This window comes from Protopterus annectens, chromosome 3.part0 (assembly GCF_019279795.1).
Source record: "Protopterus annectens isolate FY-2018-M chromosome 3.part0, PAN1.0, whole genome shotgun sequence".
NCBI classification, from domain to species: Eukaryota; Metazoa; Chordata; order Ceratodontiformes; family Protopteridae; genus Protopterus; species Protopterus annectens.
The window spans coordinates 291,229,230-291,254,129 of NC_056731.1; the positions used below are offsets into that span (position 1 = coordinate 291,229,230).

The 24,900-nt window shown below is 40.9% G+C and overlaps 1 protein-coding gene across 1 annotated transcript in view; it reads left to right on the forward strand.

Annotated features, from left to right (window-relative positions):
• NGLY1 (N-glycanase 1) overlaps positions 1–24,470 on the forward strand; it is a 714,901-nt gene extending 690,431 nt beyond the window's left edge. The window contains exon 12 of the mRNA XM_044064776.1: positions 21,899–24,470. Within this exon, the coding sequence (XP_043920711.1) occupies positions 21,899–22,074 (176 nt within the window). The 3' untranslated portion in view covers positions 22,075–24,470. The remainder of the gene's footprint in view (positions 1–21,898) is intronic.
• The last annotated feature ends 430 nt before the right edge of the window (positions 24,471–24,900 follow it).

The following is a 24,900-nucleotide window of genomic DNA, read 5'->3' on the forward strand; positions in this document are numbered from 1 at the left end:
GGCAACTGTATATTTAAAAGAAGCATACCTGCACATCCCAGTCAGGGAATCTTGCAAAAGATACCTACGCTTCAAAGCAGGCTAAACGCACTATCAGATGTTCTTCGTGTTTCACTGTTGCAGTCATTACATTTGGGTTATCCTGCTGGCAGGTTGCTCTCAGTCAGCCTGAATGCCAAAGTCTTGGGTCCTGCGTCGGTTGCTGTCGCCTCTTCCCTGACGTCAGGTCATCAGCGGTATAAAAGATGCAGCCGATGCCATTTTATTCAGTCTTTCTTGCCGCGCAGTGCCCGAAGCAGCAGCGACTCCTGAGATTTTCGCGTTCGAGTTTCAGATCCGAAGTCTTCATTAAAAGCTAAGTACCGTGTTGGGGAAGCTTTTTTCTTGCTCCAGACCGATGTCAGAAAAAGTTAATAATTGTATTTCTTGTGGGAAGCAAATACCTCATAAGGACTTTCATTCTTACTGTATTCCTTGCCTAGGCCCTGACCACGACGTTGCTAGTTGTCGGTTTGTGCTAGATTTAACCAACGCATTATTAAGCATCGGTACGATTTTGCATTAAGCTATCTTGGGCGAAGATTTAATTATACAATTTTGTCAGATAGCCATCCGACTACTGGAGTTCACAAAAAAACGCAAAGAAAAAGACAAGCAACCAAGGTCCAAAACCGACGATGAAGCTTCTCCTAAGCAAGTTGCCGGTTCGCCAGTTCTCAGTGAGGCGCTTTCGTAGCCCCTGACGCCCGCTACTTTAGAGTCGCAGGCAGCTACCGACTCCCACGTGGAGTCGGCCAGGCCGCAGGAAACTCAAGGTATTGGAGCCTCAGAGATTATTCCCTCAGATGGGTCTGGAGCCGCTAAGCAGGCATCGGCTTCTGAAGGTGTATTCAGACCTAAATAATTATATATTAAACCGACTTCAAAGTCAAAGACCAAAACACCTTTAAAGGCAAACAAACAAGTTCACCAGTCACAAGGACAGGCCTCCATGCCCAAAAAACAGATGCTCAAAATGGCCGACGACTTAATTACCTTGATCAGGGGTTCCCATCCCCCTCCTGATAAGAGGCCTAGGCAAGAGACAGACTATGAATCTTCAGATCAGGTTTCCATTTCTTCTGATTCCTCTTCTGACCAGGGGTATTCTCTTCCCCCCTATGAGGATTCTGATGCTGAAGAATCAATTCCTTCAGCTTCTCCTCCTGAGGACTACTCTTTTGGGGAAACCTTGCATACCATGAGGGAGCACTGGGAGAGCCAAGATTTTTCAGAATCTAAGAAAAGGCTCAGAGACTTCCTTTTACTACCTCAACACAGGTGTCTAGCTATTCCACCTGTGTTGGACATTGTAGATGAAGTGTTCTCGGAGTCTAGTCTGACCCCTGACTCTATCTCCAGCTCCTGTTAAGCCGGACAGATACTACAGGGTCCCTGACTCTCATAAATTCCTTTTCAAAAACCCTACTGCAGACCCAGAAACTATTTCTCAAGGTCCAAAAGGGGTCAAGGCTTCTACTGCAAAAAATCCTACCTCCTCTGACAGGGATTCTAGGGCTCTGGATAGATGGGGAAAAAGATTTACACATCTGCTACTTTGGCTATAAGGGCCTTAAATTGCCAGTTTCGTATGCTCAAATATCAGCAATATATCACGACACTGCTTAAACAGAAAATTATGGCAAATTCTGAATGTGCAGAAAACAAAGAAATGCCGGATTTATTGCATGCAGCTGAACAAGTTGGAAAGCATACTTTGCAATGTGGGTTTGATTCTCTGGAGGCCTCCTGCAGGGCCACTGTTACGGGTTCTGTCATTAGGAGGCATGCTTGGTTAAAGGAACAAAATCTGCCTGACCATGTTAAAGCAAAATTATTAGATGCTCCTTTACAACATGATACCTTATTTGGTGTTAAGGCAGAAGAGGTGTTAATGAAAATGGAGGACAAAGCTAAATCTATGCAAACTGTCAAGGATTTCTTACAGGTATGGCCACCTAGATTTAGCAGACACTGGCCTACAAAAAATTGGTCCTTTCCAGTCTCAGACAGACCTCAAAGGGGCAGATCCAGATGCCCTAGAGGCAGATCACAGCCACAAGGATCATACAGGTCTAAGCAGTGGAATGCTTCTACCTCCAAAGGTGGAGAGGACAAATCACAAATATATAGGAAACAGTCCCAATGACTTCCCCTGCCTGCGCCAAGCACTTATCTTCTGGCAGTACCCTTAGGGGGAAAACTAGCACTTTTTTCTCAAAACTGGCACATTATAACCCAGGACAAATGGGTTCTAGACATAGTGTCACAAGGCTACAAGTTTCATTTCCATACACTGCCAAGGGCACACGGTTGGCCCAACCTGCCAAAAAATCAATGGGCAGAGGCTCACAAACAATTTGCAGCTCTCATGGACATGAGGGCTATTCAACAAGTACCACAGCAAGAGCAGGGACAAGGATTTTACTCAAGACTGTTACCCAGAAAGGACAAAGCATGGAGACCAATACTGGACCTATCTATTCTAATAGGTAATAATAATAGGATATACCAAAATTCAAGATGTTGACCTTATAGCAGCTTCTGCCCATGCTGGGCAGCAAGGCTTGGCTCGTAACTTTAGACCTAAAAGAGGCATACCTGCATGTCCCAATCAGACAATCATGCAGAAGATACCTCAGATTCATGGCTGGCTCAAAGCATTACCAATTCTCTGCACTGCCCTTTGGTTTATCTACTGCACCCAGGGTCTTCACAAAGTGCCTGGCACCAGTAATTGCTTACTGCAGACAAAGAGGAATACAAATATATCCTTACTTGGACGACTGCCTCATACAAGCAGAGAACAAGGACATTCTGCTACAGCATCTGACGTTTGTGATAAGACTTTTAACATGCCTAGGGTACACATTCAACAAAAATAAATTAAAGCTAGTACCCTCTCAAGAGATAATATTCCTGGGTGCAAGCTTAAATACAACTGCCCAGATGCCTTATGTCACTCCAGACAAACAAAGGCAACTGACTACCTATTTCAAGGAAATGGCAACAAAGGCCCAGTTATCTGCAAGAAAAATTCTGCAGGCTTTGGGCTTCATGGCATCCTGCATCTTACTAATTCCATATGCAAGACTGCATATGAGGAAAATTCAATGGTACCTAAAAAGCGTCTGGACACAGCATTGCCACAGTCTGGAAACAATGATTACTTTTAATTCCCTGCCTGCAACAGGAGTTTCGATGGTGGGCAAAGGCTTGTCACCAAAACAAGGGACAGCCATTCTCACTACCCCCAGCCAGGCAGATCCTAACGACAGATGCATCAGATTATGCCTGGGGGGCACACATGGCAGGAAGAGGCATTCAGGGCACCTGGTCCACAAACCAAAAGCATCTACATATCAATCAAAAAGAGATGCTAGCTGTTCAGAATGCCCTGACAGCCTTCAAGGACGTACTGCATCCGGGAAAACTACTGATAAAGACAGACAACACCACGGTCATGTGGTACATAAACAAGCAGGGGGGCACACATTCTTATCCCCTGTGCAGACTAGCCATGGCTTTATGGGACACAGCATTGACTTACCAAGTTCATCTGCAGGCACAATTCCTGCCAGGAAAGGAAAATACTCTGGCAAACGAACTAAGCAGAAACCTCATGGATCCCCACGAGTGGTACCTGGATCCACAAGTCTTCAGCATGATAACAAAGAAATGGGGAAGCCCGGACATAGATCTATTTGCCTCTATAAACTAAAAAGATTCTGCACAAGGACTTATCACAGACAAGCTTGGAAAGTGGACGCTTTATCTTTCAACTGGACAAACCTATCAGTATATGCCTTTCCTCCAATGCCTCTCCTCCCCAAGGTACTCCTAAAGGTCAGGCAGGAGAAACCAAAAATTATTCTGATTGCCCCAAACTGGCCACACCAGTACTGGTATCCGATCTTAAGGAACTTGTCCCAATGCCCAGCCTGGACCTTACCTCAAATACCTTGTCTACTGTCCCAACAAAACAATCAGATTCTGCACAGCCAGCTCAGGACCCTAAACCTGGCAGCATGGCGGATAATGTAGCCATACAAACCACACCTCTCAGTAAAGCTGTGATGGCTGTCATTTTAGAAGCCAGAAGGCCTAGTACTAGAAAATCCTATTCTGGGAAATGGAAGAGATTTTGTGCTTGGAAACAAGCTCAAGAAACTGATACAGCTGTCCCAAATATTCCTCAGATTTTGCAATACTTAACTGAGATGCTGGACAAAGACCTATCTTTTTCATCAATTAAAATTCATGCCTCTGCCATTTCGGCTCATTACAATACAGAGCCACCACTCTTTTCTCATCCTTTATTAAGGCAGTACCTCAGAGGAGCCAAAAACTTAAGGCCTCCAAGGAGAATGCCAATACCTGCATGGGACCTCAATTATGTCTTGGAAAAACTCACATTACCTCCTTTTGAGCCAGCTGCTACTGTGGATATAAAGTTCTTATCTTGGTAAACAGCTCTGCTCCTAGCAATAACTTTTGCAAGATGAGTTTCAGAGCTACAGGCTCTCATGGCTGTGGAACCCTTTATCATTTTTTTATGCAAACAGGGTCTCTCTGAGAACAAACCCTACATGTATGCCTAAGGTGGTATCCAGTGTAGCCCTTAACCAAACAATTCATTTGCCAACTTTTTATCCAAATCCACAGAACAAGGGGGAGAAAATTCTGCATTCTTTGGACGTACACAGACAACCTAGATTCTACTTGGACAAAACTAAAGTTTTCAGAAAGACAGAACAATTACTAGTGGCATATGCCACAGCATCACAAGGAAAGGCTATCTCCAAAGTGGATAGGTCACTGCATTCGTTTCTGCTACTCACAGCATGGCAAACGAGTGCCTAAGGGCATTAGGCCACATTCAACCAGAGCTGCAGCCACTTCTGCAGCCTTTCTCAGGGGAGTACCGACCAAAAACTTTTTATAGGCTGCTACTTGGAGTTCAGTGCATACCTTTCCAAAGCATTACAATCTGCCTCTTTACTCTAAATCCAGGGCAGGCTTTGCCACTGCAGTTCTGCAGGGCCTCTTAGCCGCTCTTAATGCTGTTTAGCTCCAGCCCCCCCAACCATAGCTTTGGGACTCAACCCAAATGTAATGACTGCAACAGTGAAACACGAAGAACATAGTACAGTTGTGTACACTTACCATCAATGTAGATGTTTTGTTTGAGTGTATTCACTGTTGCAGTCCAAGTTACCCACCCACCATCCCCCTTATTTTTGCTGGAACTTATCTTTACTTCTGTAATCTGTACAACCTAGGTGGTGTATTTGCTTATAGAGGAAGGTAAAGCTTATTTTTGGTGCATGTATGTTTTATTTACATAATTTTAGCCTACCCTTTTGGGGCACCTGACATCTGGGGCAAGAAAAACTGAATAAAATGGCGTTGGCTGCATCTTTTATACCCCTGACGACCTGACATCAGGGAAGAGGCGACAGCAACCGACGCAGGATCCAAGACTTTGGAATTCAGGCCGACTGAGGGCAACCTGCCAGCAGGATAACCCAAATGTAATGACTGCAGCAGTGAATACACTCGAACATCTACATTTATGGTAAGTGTACACAACTGTACTTTCTCTGTACTGCCCTTTGGCTTATCTACTGTGCCCAGGGTATTCACAAAGTGCCTAGCTCCAGTTATTGCATTTTGCAGGTAAAGAAATATTCAAATATACCCATACCTGGACGATTGTCTAATTCAGGCAGAAAGCCAGGACATACTTTGAATCATCTGGCCTTTGTACAAAGGGTTCTAATTTGTCTGGGGTACACCATAAACGAAAATAAATCACACCTGGTACCCTGTCAACAAATTATATTCCTGGGAGCAAGCTTGAATACAACTTCCCAGATGGCTTACTTCACACCAGAGAAACAAATTCATTTGACAACTGGCCACAAAAATCCTGCTATCTACAAAACAAATACTGCAAGTCTTGGGGTTCATGGCCTCCTGCATTCTTCTAATTCCATATGCAAGACTGTGTACGAGGAAACTACAGTGGTATCTAAAAAGCCTATGGTGTCAGCATTCTCAGAATCTAGAAACAATGATTCCTATCATACCTTGCCTACAGCTAGAGTTCCTTTGGTGGGCAGAGGCCTGCCACCAAAATAAGGGACTACCTTTCATACCACCCCCTGCCACCCAAACCCTAACAACATACGCATCAGACTATGCATGGGGGGCTCACCTGGCAGGGAATTGCATTCAGGGCAAATGGAACCCAAGTCAAATGCACCTGCATATCAATCAAAAAGAAATGTTAGCAGTACAGAGTGCTCTGACAGCCTTCAAGGACCACATTCTTCCAGGACAACTAATGGTAAAGACGGACAACACCACTGTTATGTGGTACATAAACAAGCAGGGGGGTACACATTCTTACCCCCTCTGCAGACTAGACATGGCATTGTGGAACACAGCCTTGAGCTACCAAGTGCATCTACAAGCTCAATTCCTGTCAGGAAAATCAAATGCACTGACAGACGGACTAAGCAGAAACCTCATGGACCCACACCAGTGGAAACTGGAACCAAGGATTTTCAACATGTTGACCAGCAAATGGGGGAGCCCAGATATAGACCTGTTTGCCTCTCCCCAGAATTACCAATTAGACAAACAAGCCTGGAAAGTGGATGCTCTGTCCTTCAGCTGGAAAAAACTATCAGGCTATGCCTTCCTCCCTCTGCCTCTGCTCTCCAAAGTACTTCTAAAAACCAAACAGGACAAACCAAGGATGATTTTGATTGCTCCAGACTGGCCGTGCCAACACTGGTACCCCCTCCTGCGCAGTGTGTCATGGTTATCCCCATGGCACCTGCCTCAAACTCCTTCCCTGTTGTCTCAACAAGAGAACCAGATTCTGCACCCCCAGCTTCTAACACTGAACCTTGCAGCCTGGCTAATTACATAATCTCTCCTTTACCATCCCTCAGTAAACTTGTGATGGATATCATTGTAGAGGCAAGGAGGCCTAGTACTAGAAAATCTTATGCTGAAAAATGTCAAAGATTCTGTGCCTGGAACCAGTCTCAAGGGATGAGCACAGCAGCACCCAATTTACCTCAGATTTTACAATACTTAGCTGAGTTGCTTCACAAGGGCCTGTCTTTTTCCTCCATTAAAATCCACGCCTCAGCCATTTCAGCTCATTATAGCACAGAACCTCCTCTCTTCTTTCATCCACTGCTTAAGCAGTTCCTCAGAGGGGCCAAAAATTTGAGACCACCCAGGAGAGCTCCAGCCCCAGCCTGGGACCTTAACTTTGTCTTGGAGAAACTCACTCTACCTCCTTTCGAGCCAGCTGCTACTGCAGACTTAAAATTTCTTTCTTGGAAAACAGCTTTCCTTTTAGCAATCACTTCAGCTAGAAGGGTATCTGAATTACAGGCCCTTATGGCAGTGGAGCCTTTCATCATCTTTCATGTGGACAGGGTGTCCCTCAGAACCAATCCATCCTTCATGCCCAAGGTGGTATCCAGTGTGGCTCTTAATCAGTCCATTGATTTGCCAACCTTCTTTCCCAATCCACAGAATAAAGTGGAACGGATACTGCATTCCTTAGATGTGCACAGACAGCTTAGATTCTACTTGGACAGGACTAAACCTCATAGGAAATCAGAACAACTGCTGTTGGCATTTGCTGTAGGGGCAGAGGGGAAGGCTATTTCAAAGCAAACCATTTTTAAATGGATAAGCCATTGCATTCATTTCTGCTATAAGCACCATGGCAAACCTATCCCCCAGGGGATCAGACCTCACTTCACCAGGGCTGCATCTATCTCTACAGCCTTTCTCAGAGGCGTCCCTACCAGGGACATCCAAGAAGCTGCTACCTGGAGTTCTGTACATACTTTCACCAAGCATTATCATTTGCCAATTTTCTCTAAATCCAGAGCTGGCTTTGCCACTGCAGTCTTGCAGGGCTTTATAGCTGGCCCTATTGCTGTCTAAATTCCTCCTCCCAAACATAGCTTTGGGAATCTACCCAAATGTAATGACTGCAACAGTGAAACACGAAGAACATAGTACAGTTGTGTACACTTACCATAAATGTAGATGTTCGAGTGTATTTACTGTTGCAGTCCTGGTTACCCTCCCTCCAGCCCCCTAACTTCTTTTGGCTATACCTCTACTTTCCTTTACTATGCTTAAAAGCCATTTTGGTGTATTTGCTTTTTTGTTGGAGGTATATCATTGTACTTTTATATTTAATTGCTTCACATTACGGGGGCACCTGACATCTGGGTCAAGAAAAACTGATGTAATGGCATTGGCTGCATGTTTTATACCCCTGCCGACCTGACGTTATGGAAGAAGGGACAGCAACCGACGCAGGACCCAAGACTTTGTCAATCAGGCTGACTGAGGGCTACCTGCAAGCAGATAACCCAAATGTAATGACTGCAACAGTGAATCCACTTAAACATCTACATTTATGGTAAGTGTACACAACTGTACTTTTTCGGGCAAGTTAGTGGTGAATCATTAAAGACTGAAGTTAGAAAATTATTACAGGCATTTGAATTTCAGACTTCATACCCTTCAGAAAATTCAAGCTAATGCAAAACCTGTTACTTTATCAACTTTCTAAGTTTGTAAGAGCAATATTTTAAAATTGTCCATATTTTTGGGCCTTTGTCCCACTTTTATTTATGGCTTTGTCCAGATGTCTTTTTCTAAGAATTTGAGAGGTATGCCATGGTCATTTCTGCAACACTATTTGAATGATCAGGCTAGAAATGCTGTTTTATACCTTCACTGTTTTCTTGTTAAGTTCAGTTTTTCAGGAATGTGCTTCTGATGCCTAACTTGTGAACTTGGCTTGCCATCAGATAAGGAAAGACCTAGTAATGCACTCCCAACTCTCCAGATTTTCATAGAATGTCCAGATTTTTGCCTCACATTTTTGGTCTGCTCCTCCTAAAATTTGTGGTTTTCTGGCAAATCACGGAGGATTGAAGTCACTAAATAGCATTTGTTTGAGTTCTAAACTCCATATCCTTCAGTAAATGTATACTAAGACAGATCCTGTTATTCTGAGAGCAGCATCTAAAACTGGCCCTGTTTCTGGGCCTTTGTTTCTCCATTATTTTAGGCTTTGTCCAGATTTCTTGTTAGTGACAGACTCATGACAGATTCCAACTGAATGATAGGGCAGTATTCACAATCTTAGGCTATGCCCCACAGCAGGATTGTGACAATGAAGAAAAGAGATTCATTCATGCAGCATTTGCAGGACCAGCTAGATAAAACAGTTTTGATAATTGGTGACTTGAATACACATATTGGGAGAGACAGACAGAACAGGATGTTAGGACTGCCATGGTTCACATGGATGGGGCAACAGGAATAAAGGAGAAGGTATTGTAGACTTCTGTCTGGCAAATAGCTTGATGGTGGCCACCACATAGTTCAAAAAGGGGGATAGTCACAAGATTAGATAAAAGAGTGACCAACATCTAAGTCAGGTAGACTTCCTTCTAGTAAGGAAAGGACACTGTGGAAGAATAAGCAATTGCAAAATCATCACTAGTGAAACAATCAGCCAACATTGTAAACCACTGGTTCCTACAATCAAATGCAAGCAGTGGTTAGAGAAGACTCAAGGTCAAGAGAGACCAGGCTGAAGACCTGGAAGTTGACTGGAGAGAAAACACAAGACTTCAAGGAATTACTCAGGGCTGTAGCACCTCAACAAGAAGAAGAAATAGGTGGAGTTGAAGATGAATAGCAGTGCCTCAAAACAGCATATGTTAGGACTACAGAACAGGTATGCAGGCAAGCCAGGTATGGAAATAAGGTACATAAGGAAAGCTGGTGGTGGAATGCAGAAGTCCAGGAGGTCATCAAAAGAAAGAATGCACAAAAAAGTGGGAGTTAGAAAAGACGGACCAGACTAAGAAGGAAAACTAGTTGGTTAACAAACAGACTAAGAAAAGAGTTGTAATAGCAAAGAACAAAGCATCATATGCACTCTACCAGCTTCTGGAAAATTACTTAGTTGATGGCACAGAGAAACTATGTCAAGTTGCAAGGCAAAGACAGAAAAATAAAGAAGATAGTCAGACACTCTTTGTAAGGGATGCCAGCAACAACCTGCTCACCAGACCACAGGACACGAAGAAAACCCAACAGAAGCTGTACTACCCTACCCATAGCCTACGATGAGAGAAGAGGAGGACCCCCACCCTAAAAAAGTTAGAACAGCAGTAAGGAAAATAAAGTCAGGGATAGCAGTAAGGTCAGATGTGGTCACAGCAGATATGATAAAAATAGGTGAGGTAGGGGACAAATGGCTACTGAGGGTACTCAAAGCAATATGGAGAGAAAGGCATATCCCAGATGACTGGAGAATGAGCACACTGGTGCTAGTATGAGGGGATATCCACAAATGTGGGCAGTACAAAGGTATCAAACTCATGTCACACTGCATGAAAGTGCTGGAGAGGCTGATTGATAAACAAATAATCATAGTAGTTGAAAGTAAGATGGGAGATGAGCAGTTCGTATTCTGATCAGGATGCAGCAGAACTGCCCCAATGTTTGCAAAGAGCTAGTTGAGAGGAAGCTAGAGATCAGGAAAGAGTCCAACTGGGCAGCAAATGGAGAAATCAGAAAAAGCTGAGAATTGAGATAGAAGAGAAAATCGTGGAACAGGTTAACAGCTTTGAGTATCTGGGAGTGGGTGGTTGAGGAGAACGGAAGTCTGAATGAGGATATCAAAGTTAGAATCAGTGGGGCTGCCGCCAGCTGTCACAGGTGTCAGATGTATCATATGAAAAAAGAATGACATAGAATCTGAAAGGTAAGGTGTACAAAACAATGGTGCGACTAATACTAGTGTATAAGTCCAAACAGCAAAACGATGTAGGGGAAAAGATCAACTGGTATGTAAAACACAGCAATGTAGAAAAGTCAAAAACACACCAGTTGTTCACAGTAGAGGTGGTTCCAAAATTTTAATAAAATAGTAAAAATAAAGAACAGGTAAGCGCTTTCGCATGTAGCTTCTTCAGACCTATTATCAAAGTAAAAACTCTAACCAGCTTTTAAACACCTTGTAACAGTTTCATCCAATCAACTGAAAAAGCATTAAAAGTGGCCTAGCAACATGATTGCATTGAATATGCCAATTAAATAAACCAATTAAGTCTGCTTACATTCATATTCCTAAAAACAACTAAATGTTATAATGACTATAAAAATGCATATGCAATTAAAATAAATACTCATATCACCTATTACCTAATAATTCATAAAAACATTTAATCTATTTCATAAACTCAATAAATAAGAAAATGTACATATTAAAATTGCATAACTGCTCAACTAGTGCATGTTGATTTAAAAACATTCCATCTACCCTATCTCCTCTTTGTCAGCCTCTTTTTTAGGGGTCTTGCTCTCAGTGCGGGTTGTATCGAAACATGTTCATTAAGGCCAGGGGAATAATGTGCCCCTAGTCTAAAAATCCATTTCATCTCAGCATGATATGTCTTGTTAACTATATCCCCCATCCTAACATCTTGATTCAAAACTTCCAATACTAAAAACTTTTCATTCCATTACGTGCACAATACAAATGGTCACGTATCCTTTCCCTTAGACACCTGTTCGTCTTACCAGCATAAAAAACTGGGACAGACTGTGCACTGTGCTAGATAAACAAGATTTTTAGTGTTACAGTCAGCTTCAGGAAAATGTGTAAATATTTTGTTGTAAGTGGGATGTGTGAATGTCCTAGACTCATCTATAAAATTGCAAAATGAACAATTATTACTTTTGACAGTACATGAAGAAGTTAACTCATTGCTCATGCTGTGAATATTCTGAGAAAAACATAGTCTCTGGCATAAAGATTTCTTATTTTTGTATCCAAATCTTGGCCTATCATCCACTACCCCGGCAATATCTGCATTTGTTCCTAAAATAGGCCAATGCCTATAGATGATCTCCCTGATATCCCTTTCATCACTCGAAAAAGCTAGGCTAAAAAAAGGGGTAGTATTATCAATACTGTCAGTTGCGGATATTTCCATTCTATGTTGTAAAAATATGGTTTACCTCTATTGTGCCTCCACATTCTGACCTTGTTTTGTGTATGATGTATCTTCTCCTCATGGTAGCCTCTGGATCTGAAGTTAGCATCTATCTGATTCAACCCTCTTTCAAAATTGTGATCATTACTGTGTAGGCGACTAACCCTAAGGTTCTGACCTTCCAAAATGTTACGAAACACATGTTCCGGATGCATGCTGTTGCGGTGCACGTATGTGGGTCGATAGCATTATTTTCTAAATAGTCTAGTCTCAGTATTATTAGTTGCATCCTTCACTAGCAGAACATCCAAGAATTCAGTCTTCACATCCGACTGTTTGAATGTGAATTTCAAAAACTTTTTGTGCTTGTGTTCAACATATGAACAAACTGGTATAGTTCTGTCAACTCCCCTCTCCAAAACATGAAAAGGTCGTCCACAAAGCATCTGCAGAAGGGCACATAAGCTCGATAGAGTTCAGACACATACATCACATCCTCCTCCCATGTAGACATAACCAAATTGGCATAGCTATTGGCACACGAGGTGCCCATAGCTACACCTGAGGTCTGTAAGTAATACATCTCATTGAATGTGAATGCATTATTCTCTAACACCATTTTCATCAATAAACATAGAAAATCAATGTGCCTAGAGTCATACGTGCTCTTACTTAATAGTGCTCTTTTGGCCATTGGAATACCTTCGTAATTTGGTATACTGGTAAAAAGAGATGTTACATCCATAGTAACAAACAAACCTACTTCTGTATTCGCATTCTCATCAACAAAGGTACGTAATTCCTGCGAAAAGTGTTTGGTGTCAGTCAACACCGACTTGCACTCAGATAAAACAGGTTTAAATTTTTTGTCTAAGTACACAGAAATGGGTTTGATGGTCCACCCACTCCCTGCGATGATCGGTCTAAAGGGAGGGTGTAATGCATCCTTGTGCACTTTGGGCAAACCGTTCAGAATGGGTATTTTTGGGTACTCGACCAAAAAATAATTAAAAAGCTCCATCGTTATAAGTGAATTTTCTAAACAATCCTTAAGTGAGCTGATGACATACTCACTAATTTTCAGAATTTCATCTTTATCTATCACCCTATAGGTATTAATATCTGAAAGCATCTGGTTCATACCGTCCACATAGAAACATCTGTCCATCACAACTATTTGACCACTTTTGTCAGCTGTTCTGATAGTTATATTACTGTCATTCTGCAAACTGTGCATCGCTTGGTTTTCATGTCTAGATAAATTAACAAAACCCTTCCTTCTTTTTTCCATTATTCAGCAGCTCATATATATCTTTTTCACACATTTTTATAAATGTTTCAATGGTAGGATGTTGTTGAGGTACATAGTTACTAGGTTTTTTAAAAATATAATTAACCCTAGTATTATCATGCTCATAACTATCATGAAAAACAAGTTTCAGTGAGACATTACGCATATACAGTCTCAAATCAGTTAATGTCTCTGATAAGTAAGCACACTGAGCAGGGATAAAAGACAAACCCTTGTTAAGTACCTGCAATTCCATTTCAGTCAATACTCTGCTCGAAATATTCCAAACTAAATCACTTAATCCTGTTTCTACATCAATGTTAGTGTGTTCATGCCCAGTTCTGACCCTGTAAACCTCCGTTTGCTCTTGGGACGGTTGTTCAAACCTTCTACCGATCGTTTCTGTTTTGTCGGTAGGGCAATGGTAAATTGGGAAAAACCTGTGTCTGTGCTCCTTCCATTTCTTTCCTACGTACCACAGGTTCTTCATTATGCATTCTGTTTACCTCACTCAAAGTTCCTGTAACTTCCACGTTCTGTATTGAGGCATTAGATAACCCCACTGTTGTCAGTTCCTTTTTGCTGCTACTAGAGGCTATAACAGTCGTGTTTGACGTAGGCACCTGACTAACTGAACGTTAGATGTGTCAGGGCTGTTCTTATTAGACTTAACCCTTCCCCTTTGTACATACTGTTCATGTTGATTTTGGGCAGGGTTAAAACGTTTATTCATGTTTGTATCATTCCTTTCTCCTGGCCATGTAAAGACATTATTGTTCGTGAAGTCATTAGTGTCATGTTGTATTTTTTTCTTCTTTTGAATAAGCAATTTCTGTTCATATGTAAGAACTTGATCAATGACTTCACTGACCTTAATGTCTACCAGGGCTGTGGGAAATTTTAAGTATATATCATCCTGCATTCTCTGTATCTGGTTTATAAGTTCTTTCTCAGTAGGTGTAAAATATTCGATCAGCAGTCGCATGTATGTGAAACTTGTCTCGAGATTCAACTTCTGCCACTGGGATGAAATGGATTTATAGACTAGGGGCACATTATTCCCCTGGCCTTAATGAACATGTTTCGATACAACGCGTACTGAGAGCAAGACCCCTAAAAAAGAGGCTAACAAAGAGGAGATAGGGTAGATGGAATGTTTTTAAATCAACATGCACTAGTTGAGCAGTTATGCAATTTTAATATGTACATTTTCTTATTTATTGAGTTTATGAAATAGATTAAATGTTTTTATGAATTATTAGGTAATAGGTGATATGAGTATTTAATTTAATTGCATATGCATTTTTATAGTCATTATAACATTTAGTTGTTTTTAGGAATATGAATGTAAGCAGACTTAATTGGTTTATTTAATTGGCATATTCAATGCAGTCATGTTGCTTAGCAACTTTTAATGCTTTTTCAGTTGATTGGATGAAACTGTTAAAAGATGTTTAAAAGCTGGTTAGAGTTTTTACTTCGATAATAGGTCTGAAGAAGCTACATGCAAAAGTGATTACCTGTTCTTTATTTTTACCATTTTATTAAAGTTTTGGAACCACCTCTACCGTGAACAACTGGTGTGTTTTTGACTTTTCTAATACTAGTGTATGTTACACAAACCTGGGCAGTAAAGACAAAGCAGATAAGGAAGCTAGAGGTGATGGAGATGAAGTGCCTGAGATGGGTGGTAGGATGCACACTGTGGGACAGACTAAGAGATGAGGACATAAGTGCAGAAGCCAGAGTACCTCCAGTTGCAGAAAAGGTAAAAGATTTCAGTTGTTTGGGCACTTGTGCAGAAAGGCAGAAGACAACATAGTGAAGACGATTTGGGACAGACAGGAAGAAGAAAAGAGGAAGTGACAGCATCTAGCAAAAGAGGTGGATGGATTGTGTGAGAGAAGATCTATGACAGTCAGGCATGAGTGTCAAAGAAGGTAAAAGAGTGGCACTGAATAGAGGGAGATGGCAGCAGTTGATATGACACCCGACCCCCATGAAGAAAATGGGGAAAAGAGGGTTTATGATGATGTCCGTATTTCTGGGGCTAAGAGGTTGAGAGGTATGCCCTAGTTGCACAAATTCCCATAAGTTTATATCATTGCTTACCCTTGTATGGCTCCTAGACTTTCATTGATACCCAGTGACCTTCCTTGTCTGTCTTTATTTGAAAATTCTAAAGGTGACTAAGAAGCACTTAGTTAAAATCTGGTCAGTGAAATGGAAGTATGTTCTCATATGGGTGGAAAAGGACAGCTGTATCCTGATTTATGCACTTCTAAGTGTTTCAGGTTAATATTGCTTCCGTTAAAAGAAACAGATTTGGCCCTTTCACAATTAAAGATGATCTTGTACACATTTCCAGCTGTCACAGTGGTTGCAAACACACTGTTCAAAAATTATGCAATTATATATTCTATTTATAGCTTCCCTTGGGAACCCACTCATCAATGGGATCTCAACTTTGCTGTAAATAAGTTGGATACCGCCCTCCCTCTGAGGCAGCTTCTAAGGTGAGGATGGGCATATTGTCAGGAAAGACTGTTTCTGGTAGAAGAAACATCAGTTAGGCTGATGCTGGAGCTTCAGAACCTGAAGGCACTTCTATCTTACGTGATGTTTTGTAAGAATAGAGGATCCCAGTCATATTGTAATTCATATCAGTCTGTGCACTTGCATTCACTTCTTCTGAAACAGGACAGTGAGCAGGGTGAGGAGTCTTTTGTTTAACACATATGTCTGTCGATAACTATGGTTTTACTTGCTTAAGATTAGTCATTTTAAGATGGGCCATTTCCCATTTGGGTCCTTTTACCAAAGAAGAAAAAGCTATAAACCTTTTTTTTTTTTTTTTTGTAGGTGCTTAATGATTGAACACTGTGCAGTAAAGCATACAACAATAAAACACATAAAATGTCGTAGGGAAGGTAAAAAGGTTTGCAGGCAGGGCTGTCTAAAGAATTGTACCTAACTGCATTATTCTTTAACAGAATAAGTATGGGATACATTTCTGCAGAGAGAATTAATGACAGACTAGTGGCAATCAGACTCCAGTGTAATGATAGGGCAGTATTCATATTCTCAGCCTATGCCCCACAACAGGGTTGTGATAATGAGGAAAAGAGTGTATTCAGACAGCAGTTGCAGGACCTACTAGATAAAGCAGGCCAATATGAATTGGTGTTGATAATGGGGGACTTGAATGCACATATTGGGACAGATAGAACATGATATGAGGACTGCCTGGGTCCACATGGGTGAGGCAACAGGAATAAAGAAGGAGAAGCCATTCTAGACTTCTGTCTGGCAAATGGCTTGGTAGTACCCAACACATGGTACAGAAAGAGAGACAGTCACAGGATCACATACAAGAGCAGCCAACATGCAACTCAGGTAGATTTCCTCCTAGTAAGGAAAAGGCACTGGGGCAGAATCCATGACTGCAAAGTCATCCCCAGTGAAACAGTTGGCCCACAGCATAAACCACTAGTTTGCCACAATCAGCTGCAAGCAGTGGTCAGAGAAGGCTCTAAGGTCAACAGAGACCAGGTCGAAGACCTGGAAGTTGACTGGAGAGAAAGTACAATAATTCAAGGAATTACCCAGGGCTCTAGCACCCTAAGAAGTGGAGGAAATAGGTGGAGTTGAACAAGAATGGCAGCGCCTAAAAACAGAATGTGTTAGGTCTACAGAAAAGATATGGTGCCGAGCCAGGTATGGAAAAAAAGGACATAAGGAAAGCTGGTGGTGGAATGCGGATGTCCAGGAAGTCATCAAGAGAAAGAAGGAGTGCAGGATGAAGTGGGAGACAGAAAAAACTGACTAAGCTAGGAAGGACTACTGGTTAGCTAACAAAGAAGCTAAGAAAGAATTTGCAATAGCAAAGAATAGGGCACTGGAGACACTCTACCAACTTCTGGAAAGTGACTCAGTAAGGGGCACAGTGTGGGAGCGTGGCCTAATGGTTAAGGTGTTTGCCTTACAAATGCAAGGTACAGGGTTTGAATCTCACAGGGGATAATTGGCTAGGCTTAAAATGGCTCGCAAGGGCAGTTAACTTAGTACTAATCTATGAACCTATGAACTATATCAGGTTGCAAGAGAAAGACAGAAAGATAAAGAAGATAGTCAGACACCCTTCATAAGGGATACCAGCAACAACCTGCTCACCAGCCCAGAGGACATCAAAGGCAGATGGAAGGAGTATTTCCAGCAGCTTCTGAATGAAGAAAACACCACAGAAGCTGTACTGCCCCAGAAACAGCCTACGATGAGAAAAGAAGAGGAACCTACCCTAGAAGAAGTAAGAACTGCACTAAGGAAAATGAAGTCAGGGAAAGCAGCAGGCTCAGATGAGGTCACAGCAGATTTGATAAAGATGCTGGGTGAGATAGGGGAGAAATAGCTGCTGAGGGTACTCATAGCAGTGTGGAGAGAAATGCGTGTCCTAGATGACTGGAGAATAAACATACTTGTGCCAGTGTACAAGAACAAAAGGGACATCCGCAACTGTGTGGCAGTACAGAGGCATGAAACTCCTATCACATTGCTTAAAAGTTCTGGAGAGGGTGATAAACAGATATGCAGAATAGTAGAAAGTAAGATGGGAAATGAGCAGTTCGGATTCAGATCTGGATGCAGCACAATTGACCTGATGTTTGCAGTGAGACAGATACTTGTGAAGAAGCTAGAGATGAGGAGAGAGTCCAACTGGGCATTCCTAGACGTGGAGAAGGCATGTGACAAGGTCCCAAGAAAGCTGATTTGGGCAGTACTGCAGTGGTTTGAAGTCCCAGAAACATTGGTAGAATTAGTGCAGGCTATGTACAAGGACCCGATAACTCAGGTACGAACAGTGTTCGACCTCACAGAGGGGTTTCCAGTGGGAGTGGGTGTACACCAGGATTCAGCTCTGAGCTCACTGCTGTTCATACTGGTGATGGACTACATTAGCAAACATTTCGGAAAGGGCAGATCAGCAAAGTCGCTGTATGCAGATGATGTGGCAGTACAGGTAGACTCTGAGCTAAAACCTCAGCAAAGGATAGGAGTATGGAATGCAAAATTGATGGCACATGGAATTAAACTAAGCACAAATAAGACAGTGGTAATGACAGCAGATTGGGGAAATCAGAAGAAGCTGAGAATAGAGATAGAAGGGATGATAGTGGAACAGGTAAACAGCTTCAAGTATCTGGGAGGGGTGGTTGAGGAGAAGGGAAGTCTGAATGAAGAGGTCAAAGCTAGACTTAGAGGGGCTGCAGCCAACTGGCATAGAGTGTCTGGTGTAGTCTATGACAGAAGGGTGCCAAAGAAGCTGAAAAGTAAGGTGTACAAGATGGTGGTGCTACCAGTACTACTGTATGGTACAGAAACCTGGGCAGTAAAGGCAGAACAGTTGAAGAAGCTAGAGGTGATGGAAATGAAGTGCCTGAGAAGGGTGGTAGGATGCACTCTATGGGACAGACGAAGAAATTATGACATAAGAGTAGAAGCCAAGGTAGCTTCAGTTGCAGAAAAGATCAAAGAGAACAGATTACGGTGGTTTGGGTACATGTGTAGAAAAGAGGAAGTGACAGCATCTAGCAAAGAGGTGGATCGATTGCATGAGAGAAGATCTGTGACAGTCAGGCATGAGTGTTGAAGAAGGCAGGAGTGTGGTATTGAATCGAGAGAGTTAGGGACACTTAACACAATACCCTGACACAATGTAGAAAAATGAGAAAAATGTGGGCTGATGATGATGATGATGACATTTCTGCAGTGCAGTAAAGTTTTCATTTCATTAAGGTATTGACAACACTGGTGTAATATATCGGGCAGGTGTAAAATTCTTTCAGAAATTCTTTTCAGGACTATCGGTACTCAGGTTACATATGAGTGACATATTACACCAGCCACGGGAAATTAACCACTGTCTGTGGTATCAATGGTTCTGCAACTTAGCAAAACTATTAAAATTTATTTTTAGCAAAACTATTAAAATTTATTCTTCATCATTTGATGTTTTTTAGTATTCAGCATTACTTACTTTTCCAGGGCAAATCTGAATGGACATCTCTAAAGTTCTGTGTATTTAAGGTCATGTAAACAAAAAGGATAAACAACTCTTACAATCAAAGATTGGAACAAAGTTCCTCATCTGACATCCCCAGCACAGTATGTCTTTTTAGAGCACTTTGTTAGCATAGTTGGTAAAAGACTCCTTGGTACTAATCTACATAAAGCTGCATATAATGTGTTGCCTTCCAACCTTTGGGCTGCAACCTTTAGGGCTGAATACTTTCTTGACATCTTCAGCACCATTTACAAGTATTAAGATCATATAATGATCTGTTGGTGAGAGATGTGCACCATTTTATCATTCCGAATTGCTTAAAGATGTATATTAGAGGTAATGCAAAAAGCAGTGTAAGATCAGATGTGTTTATGACAGTCATGTTGGTGCAGATCAGAACAAAACAAAGAAAAATGTCTGGTTACAGTATTTATATGTTAATAGAAGTAAGGTGCACATGGGATTCATGTTAATACTCAGAGGACAGCACCAGTTACCAGTGACTTTTCTCTGTCCGAAGGATAAGAAATGCATGTACTGGATTTTGATATGTCTGGCAAGACTCTCAATGTTTTATTAAACACAACCAGGAACAACAGCTGTCAAAACTTAAAATCAGATGCTGCACAGGTGTTCCATTTAAGCCATTCTATCAACAACTGTATTTCTAGAAATGCAGATGCTGAACAAATGTGGAAGAAGCGATGAAGGTGAAATTGACAAGGATTTATGATTCAGTTTCTTCAGTAACACAGTTACACAAATAATTTAGCATCATTTGCTTCTTGGAATATTAAGTCTTTGTTGCAATGGCTAATTCAGTTATGTTTTTGTTTTACAACACAGCTTTGCTGGTGTCTTCTGAACATCAGCTGCAAAATCATTAATGCACAAATTCACAAGATACAGTGAACTACACATGACTTCTAATGAAAAGTCTTTCCATTGGTAACACTGTTTTACATGGGATTCTTAAAATCTAAACACTGCTATCAATCAGTACACATAACTGTTAACATTGTCAATGATTGTGTCCATCAAGCATGTACCTGATGCAAGAGAGTTTTATAATAAAGGAGTGCATTTATGTGACATACTGAAACTCAACATCATGATAAATGTCTCGGTTTTACTTACTGCAGAAGATAGACTTCATGTTCTTCTCCATCTGAGCTTTCCTTCATGCTGCACCAAGGTTTTCTTCTCTCTGTTTATTTTTCTCTATTGTTCGTTTTCTCTTTGTGAATGATTTTTTTATTCAGAAAAGAACTTGAGAGCAAATGGCATTGATTTCCATTTTATACTAAGGTAGGTGCCAGGACAGTAGGTTTTACCAGTTTCGGGTCTGCTCAGAGCAGTTTGCCAGACTGGCCCCAGTATGTTTCAGCTCCAGGTAGAAAAGATATTACCTGCTGCAAGAGCAACAGTTTGAAGTGTAAGTATCTCACATAAATACAATTCCTTGCACCAAGCGACAGTCATGCACAGTCAGTGGCAGAAAGCTATGTAAGCAATGCAATGTCTTTCAGCTTTTCCAGGTTAGGGGTCACCACAGCAGATCACCGGTCCGCAGACTGATTGGCAGTGGTGTTTTCACTGTGTAGAGTTGCCAGCCTGGTGCCCAACCTTCACAGAAGGCGCACACACACAAACACATGCTCGCACACAGACACACACACACACACACACACACACACACACACACACACACACACACACACACACACACACACTCTTGCACCTATCTGCATGTCTTTAAAACTCACTCAAATGCAGGCAGGACATGTAGATGCCACACAGAATGTTTATTTGTTCTGGCCATGTATCGTATATCTCAACTTTCCAGATTTTCATAGAATGTTCAGATTTTTGCTTGGTTCCCCATAAAATGTGTGGTTTTCTGACAAATGTCTGTGGCGTGAAGTCATTAAGTAATGAAAAACATTTGACTTTCAGACTTCAAATCATTTGGAAAAATGCATGCTAATGCAAAACCTGTTATTCTAACCGTTGTGCGTCTATAAGAGCAATAATGAAAGTCTGTCCCTGATTTTAGTCTTTGTTCCCCATTATTTTTGGTGTTGTCTAGAATTCTTGCAGTAGTAGGTTGAGAGGTATGCCATGTACTACACTTAATGTTATAATAGACAGATAAAGTAAACGCTGTCCAGAATTCAAGTAATTGATGTGACAGGGGAGTCATTTTGTCAGTTCTTGACTCTCTGTTTACTACTCTACCCTGCATATTCCATATGATATGCCGCTGCATTGCTGCATTGTATATACTAATCTGCAAATACTGCTGGTTCAGATTGTTATACATTCATATGTGTAAGACTGTTTCACATCTGTTACTTTACATGCAGACATCATAGGGCAGCCTTCCCAAGAAAACATGTCATTTAATTAAGCCTGATTTTGTCTTCTCTTTTTCAGATAATACTCTTCATACTTTCTCGGATTTTGCTGGGGCTACAGAAGTTGTGTTGGAAGCAGATCTCTGTGGTGGCGAGGGAAACACTGCATGGCAGCATACTCAACTGTTTCGTCAAAAACTGACTGATAGTGACAGCTTTCCTTTAGATGTAATAATCACCTTTAAGGAAACATGAGACTGAGGATAGAACAGACAACATTAGCTGCATATCAACAGTGAACTGGACTGCTACGTGGATATATATGAAGAACAGCTAAGCAGCAGTTTACATGTTCTTGCCAGTTCCTTTCTTCACAAATTTTAATTAATCCTGGCCATGTTTGATTATGATGGTTATGGGAAAAGTTATATTTACTTGTACCATTTTCCAGATCTGTAGAACTATGTTTATTATATGTTAGAGCAACACAGGAGTTTGTTTGCATTCCATCAGAAACTGCTTACCGGAACATTGCATTGTTTCTGATAAGGATGACTGTCTGCCCCTCCTGTCTTTTTCCATCATTGTTTTTGTGTGCCACACTCATTAATGAGACATCATTACTGCAGTAAACTACAAGAAGTTTGATTTATAAATAGTTTGGGCTCTGGCTTACTGTTATAGAAACTATTTTAATGTTTGTCTTCATTATGTACTCTGAAGAAAATTTACCTCAAAATATTTTTGTAGCAAGTTTTTTTCATTAAGCATTCCTTTATTTCTTCTCCAAAGCTGGTTCTAACCTGAAGTGCTTTGAATTAAGTAGCTGGATATGTGTTCTTTTTGTATGTGCAGTGCATTGGTTTTGCTTCAAAACAGAATAAAAAATAACCTTGTTATAGTCAGGTTTATACATACGAGCATGCATATAACAAGCTTGTAGTGCATGGAACACTGTGGCTATGCTCAAAAATGGTTAAATAATTCCCTGGTTAAGCGCTACTATATAATGTGAAACTCGACCTTAACAACACTTAGAAGATTGTTAAGCACCCCGTAGGCACTGTTAACATTGAGTCTGCACTAAAATCAAATAACGCTGACTGGAAAACAGATTCAGCATGATACAAAACAGCTTTGTTTCAACTCCCATTTCTGCCTTCTGTGGGCTAAAGTATACCCGGTACTTTGGTTGCATCTACTTCCTTCACACAGGTAGTACATAAAGTGACATCCAGTTTCCAACTGCTTTCCCAGCTTTCAAAGCTGGTACAACACATCACTTTTTTTTAAATCTTTTTACTAACTAGTAGTACATGGAGAAGATAAATCTCCATGGACCACAAAGTATTATGATCAGATCTCTGATTGTAACGAGAATTATGTCTTTTCAACATAGATGCCAATATTCACCTCTTGGCATCCATGTTTCAAACACATAATATGCTCATTATGATTGGCAAACTGGTCGTAATCCTGTATGTTATAGAGAGGTCCTTACGTATGAACCTCACTTTTAAAATTAAGTGGTTCTTCCGCTGCCACAATGAGGTTCATATATAAGAACTTTGCTGTTACAGCTGTGTCAGCTTTATGCTACCACGCATGTGCAGTTACCACAGACTCGCATGACTAGTCAAACATGAAGTGCAATGCACTGCACTGCTAGTCAGCCAACAGCTTTAAAAGCTGTTAAGACACTATTAAGATACTACTTGCTACCACACTTTTGTTTTAATTGGTTGTACATCAGGGCAACTAAAATTTCCATTGTCTTACAAAGACTTATAATCGGGTCTCTTGTCATAATGTTCTATTTGTGTTTTCAGAGTGGATTCAGGAAATTCGCCACTTGGGCTTCACTGTCAAAGTGAATTTCTCTTATCCATTTCTTGGGCATATAACGTCTTGGTTATGATCAGAGATCCAATCATAATTCTCTGTGTCATATTCAAAAAACAGGTCACAAACTTCAGGGCCTATGCACAGCCTGAAAATGATGCACTCTGTTCTCTGCAGACCTTCAGAGTCATCTGTCTGCAACACAACATCTGATGCAGAGCACAAGTATATGACTCTACATAAACAGTCAGGTGATGGAAATATTCATTACCTGTAGGAATTTGCTGAAAATTTGTCCCCCTAAAGGTATACTGCATTCAGTTAATTTGTTAATTTCATTAGCAATTCAGCAATGTTATACTAACAAAAAACAGGTCACAAACTTCAGGGCCTATGCACAGCCTGAAAATGATGCACTCTGTTCCCTGCAGACCTTCAGAGTCATCTGTCTGCAAGACAACATCTGGTGCAGAGCACAAGTATATGACTCTGCATAAACAGTCAGGTGATGGAAATATTCATTACCTGTAGGAATTTGCTGAAAATTTGTCCCCCTAAAGGTATACTGCATTCAGTTAATTTGTTAATTTCATTAGCAATTCAGTAATGTTATACTATTTTGTGTGTGTGTTTTTAATGTCTTTCTGAATATTTTATACTTCTGTGTACTATTTGTTGTTAATTTGTTATTCATATTTTGCTTAAGCTTCTCTCTCTCTCTCTGGGTCACTGCAGCAAAGGGACTCCTGCCCAGTCAGACTTTTTTGGTAAACAAATACAAGTGAAGAAATAAATGCAAGTAAATACTTTTTTGTGTTTGTCAATAGTCTGATACCAGATTACATAACATATTCTATGGCTGCTTATTGTCCATATCTAGACATCTAAAATGAACTGGAAGACATATTAACATATATTTATATATTGATGTTTGATTACTGGGGGGTAGTACGTTTATCTCAAAAAAACAATTTCAGGTACACCCCAAGTAACTACATTCTCAAATGTTCAGAGATACAATGAAAAAATCAAAGCAAATAACATGTAATGAAAAAAATGTATAATTATAATATCAGCTAAACTCCTGATATTAGGATGTCCTGTTAGGTTTGAGCCCAGAGAGCAAGCTCCTGCTGTAATAGATAAGTGAAGTTATGTATACATGGCTGTTATGTATGACAGAAAAAACAGAGAAAGAGGAAGCAAGAAGGAGAAGGAAATGGTTGGGATGAGGAAGAA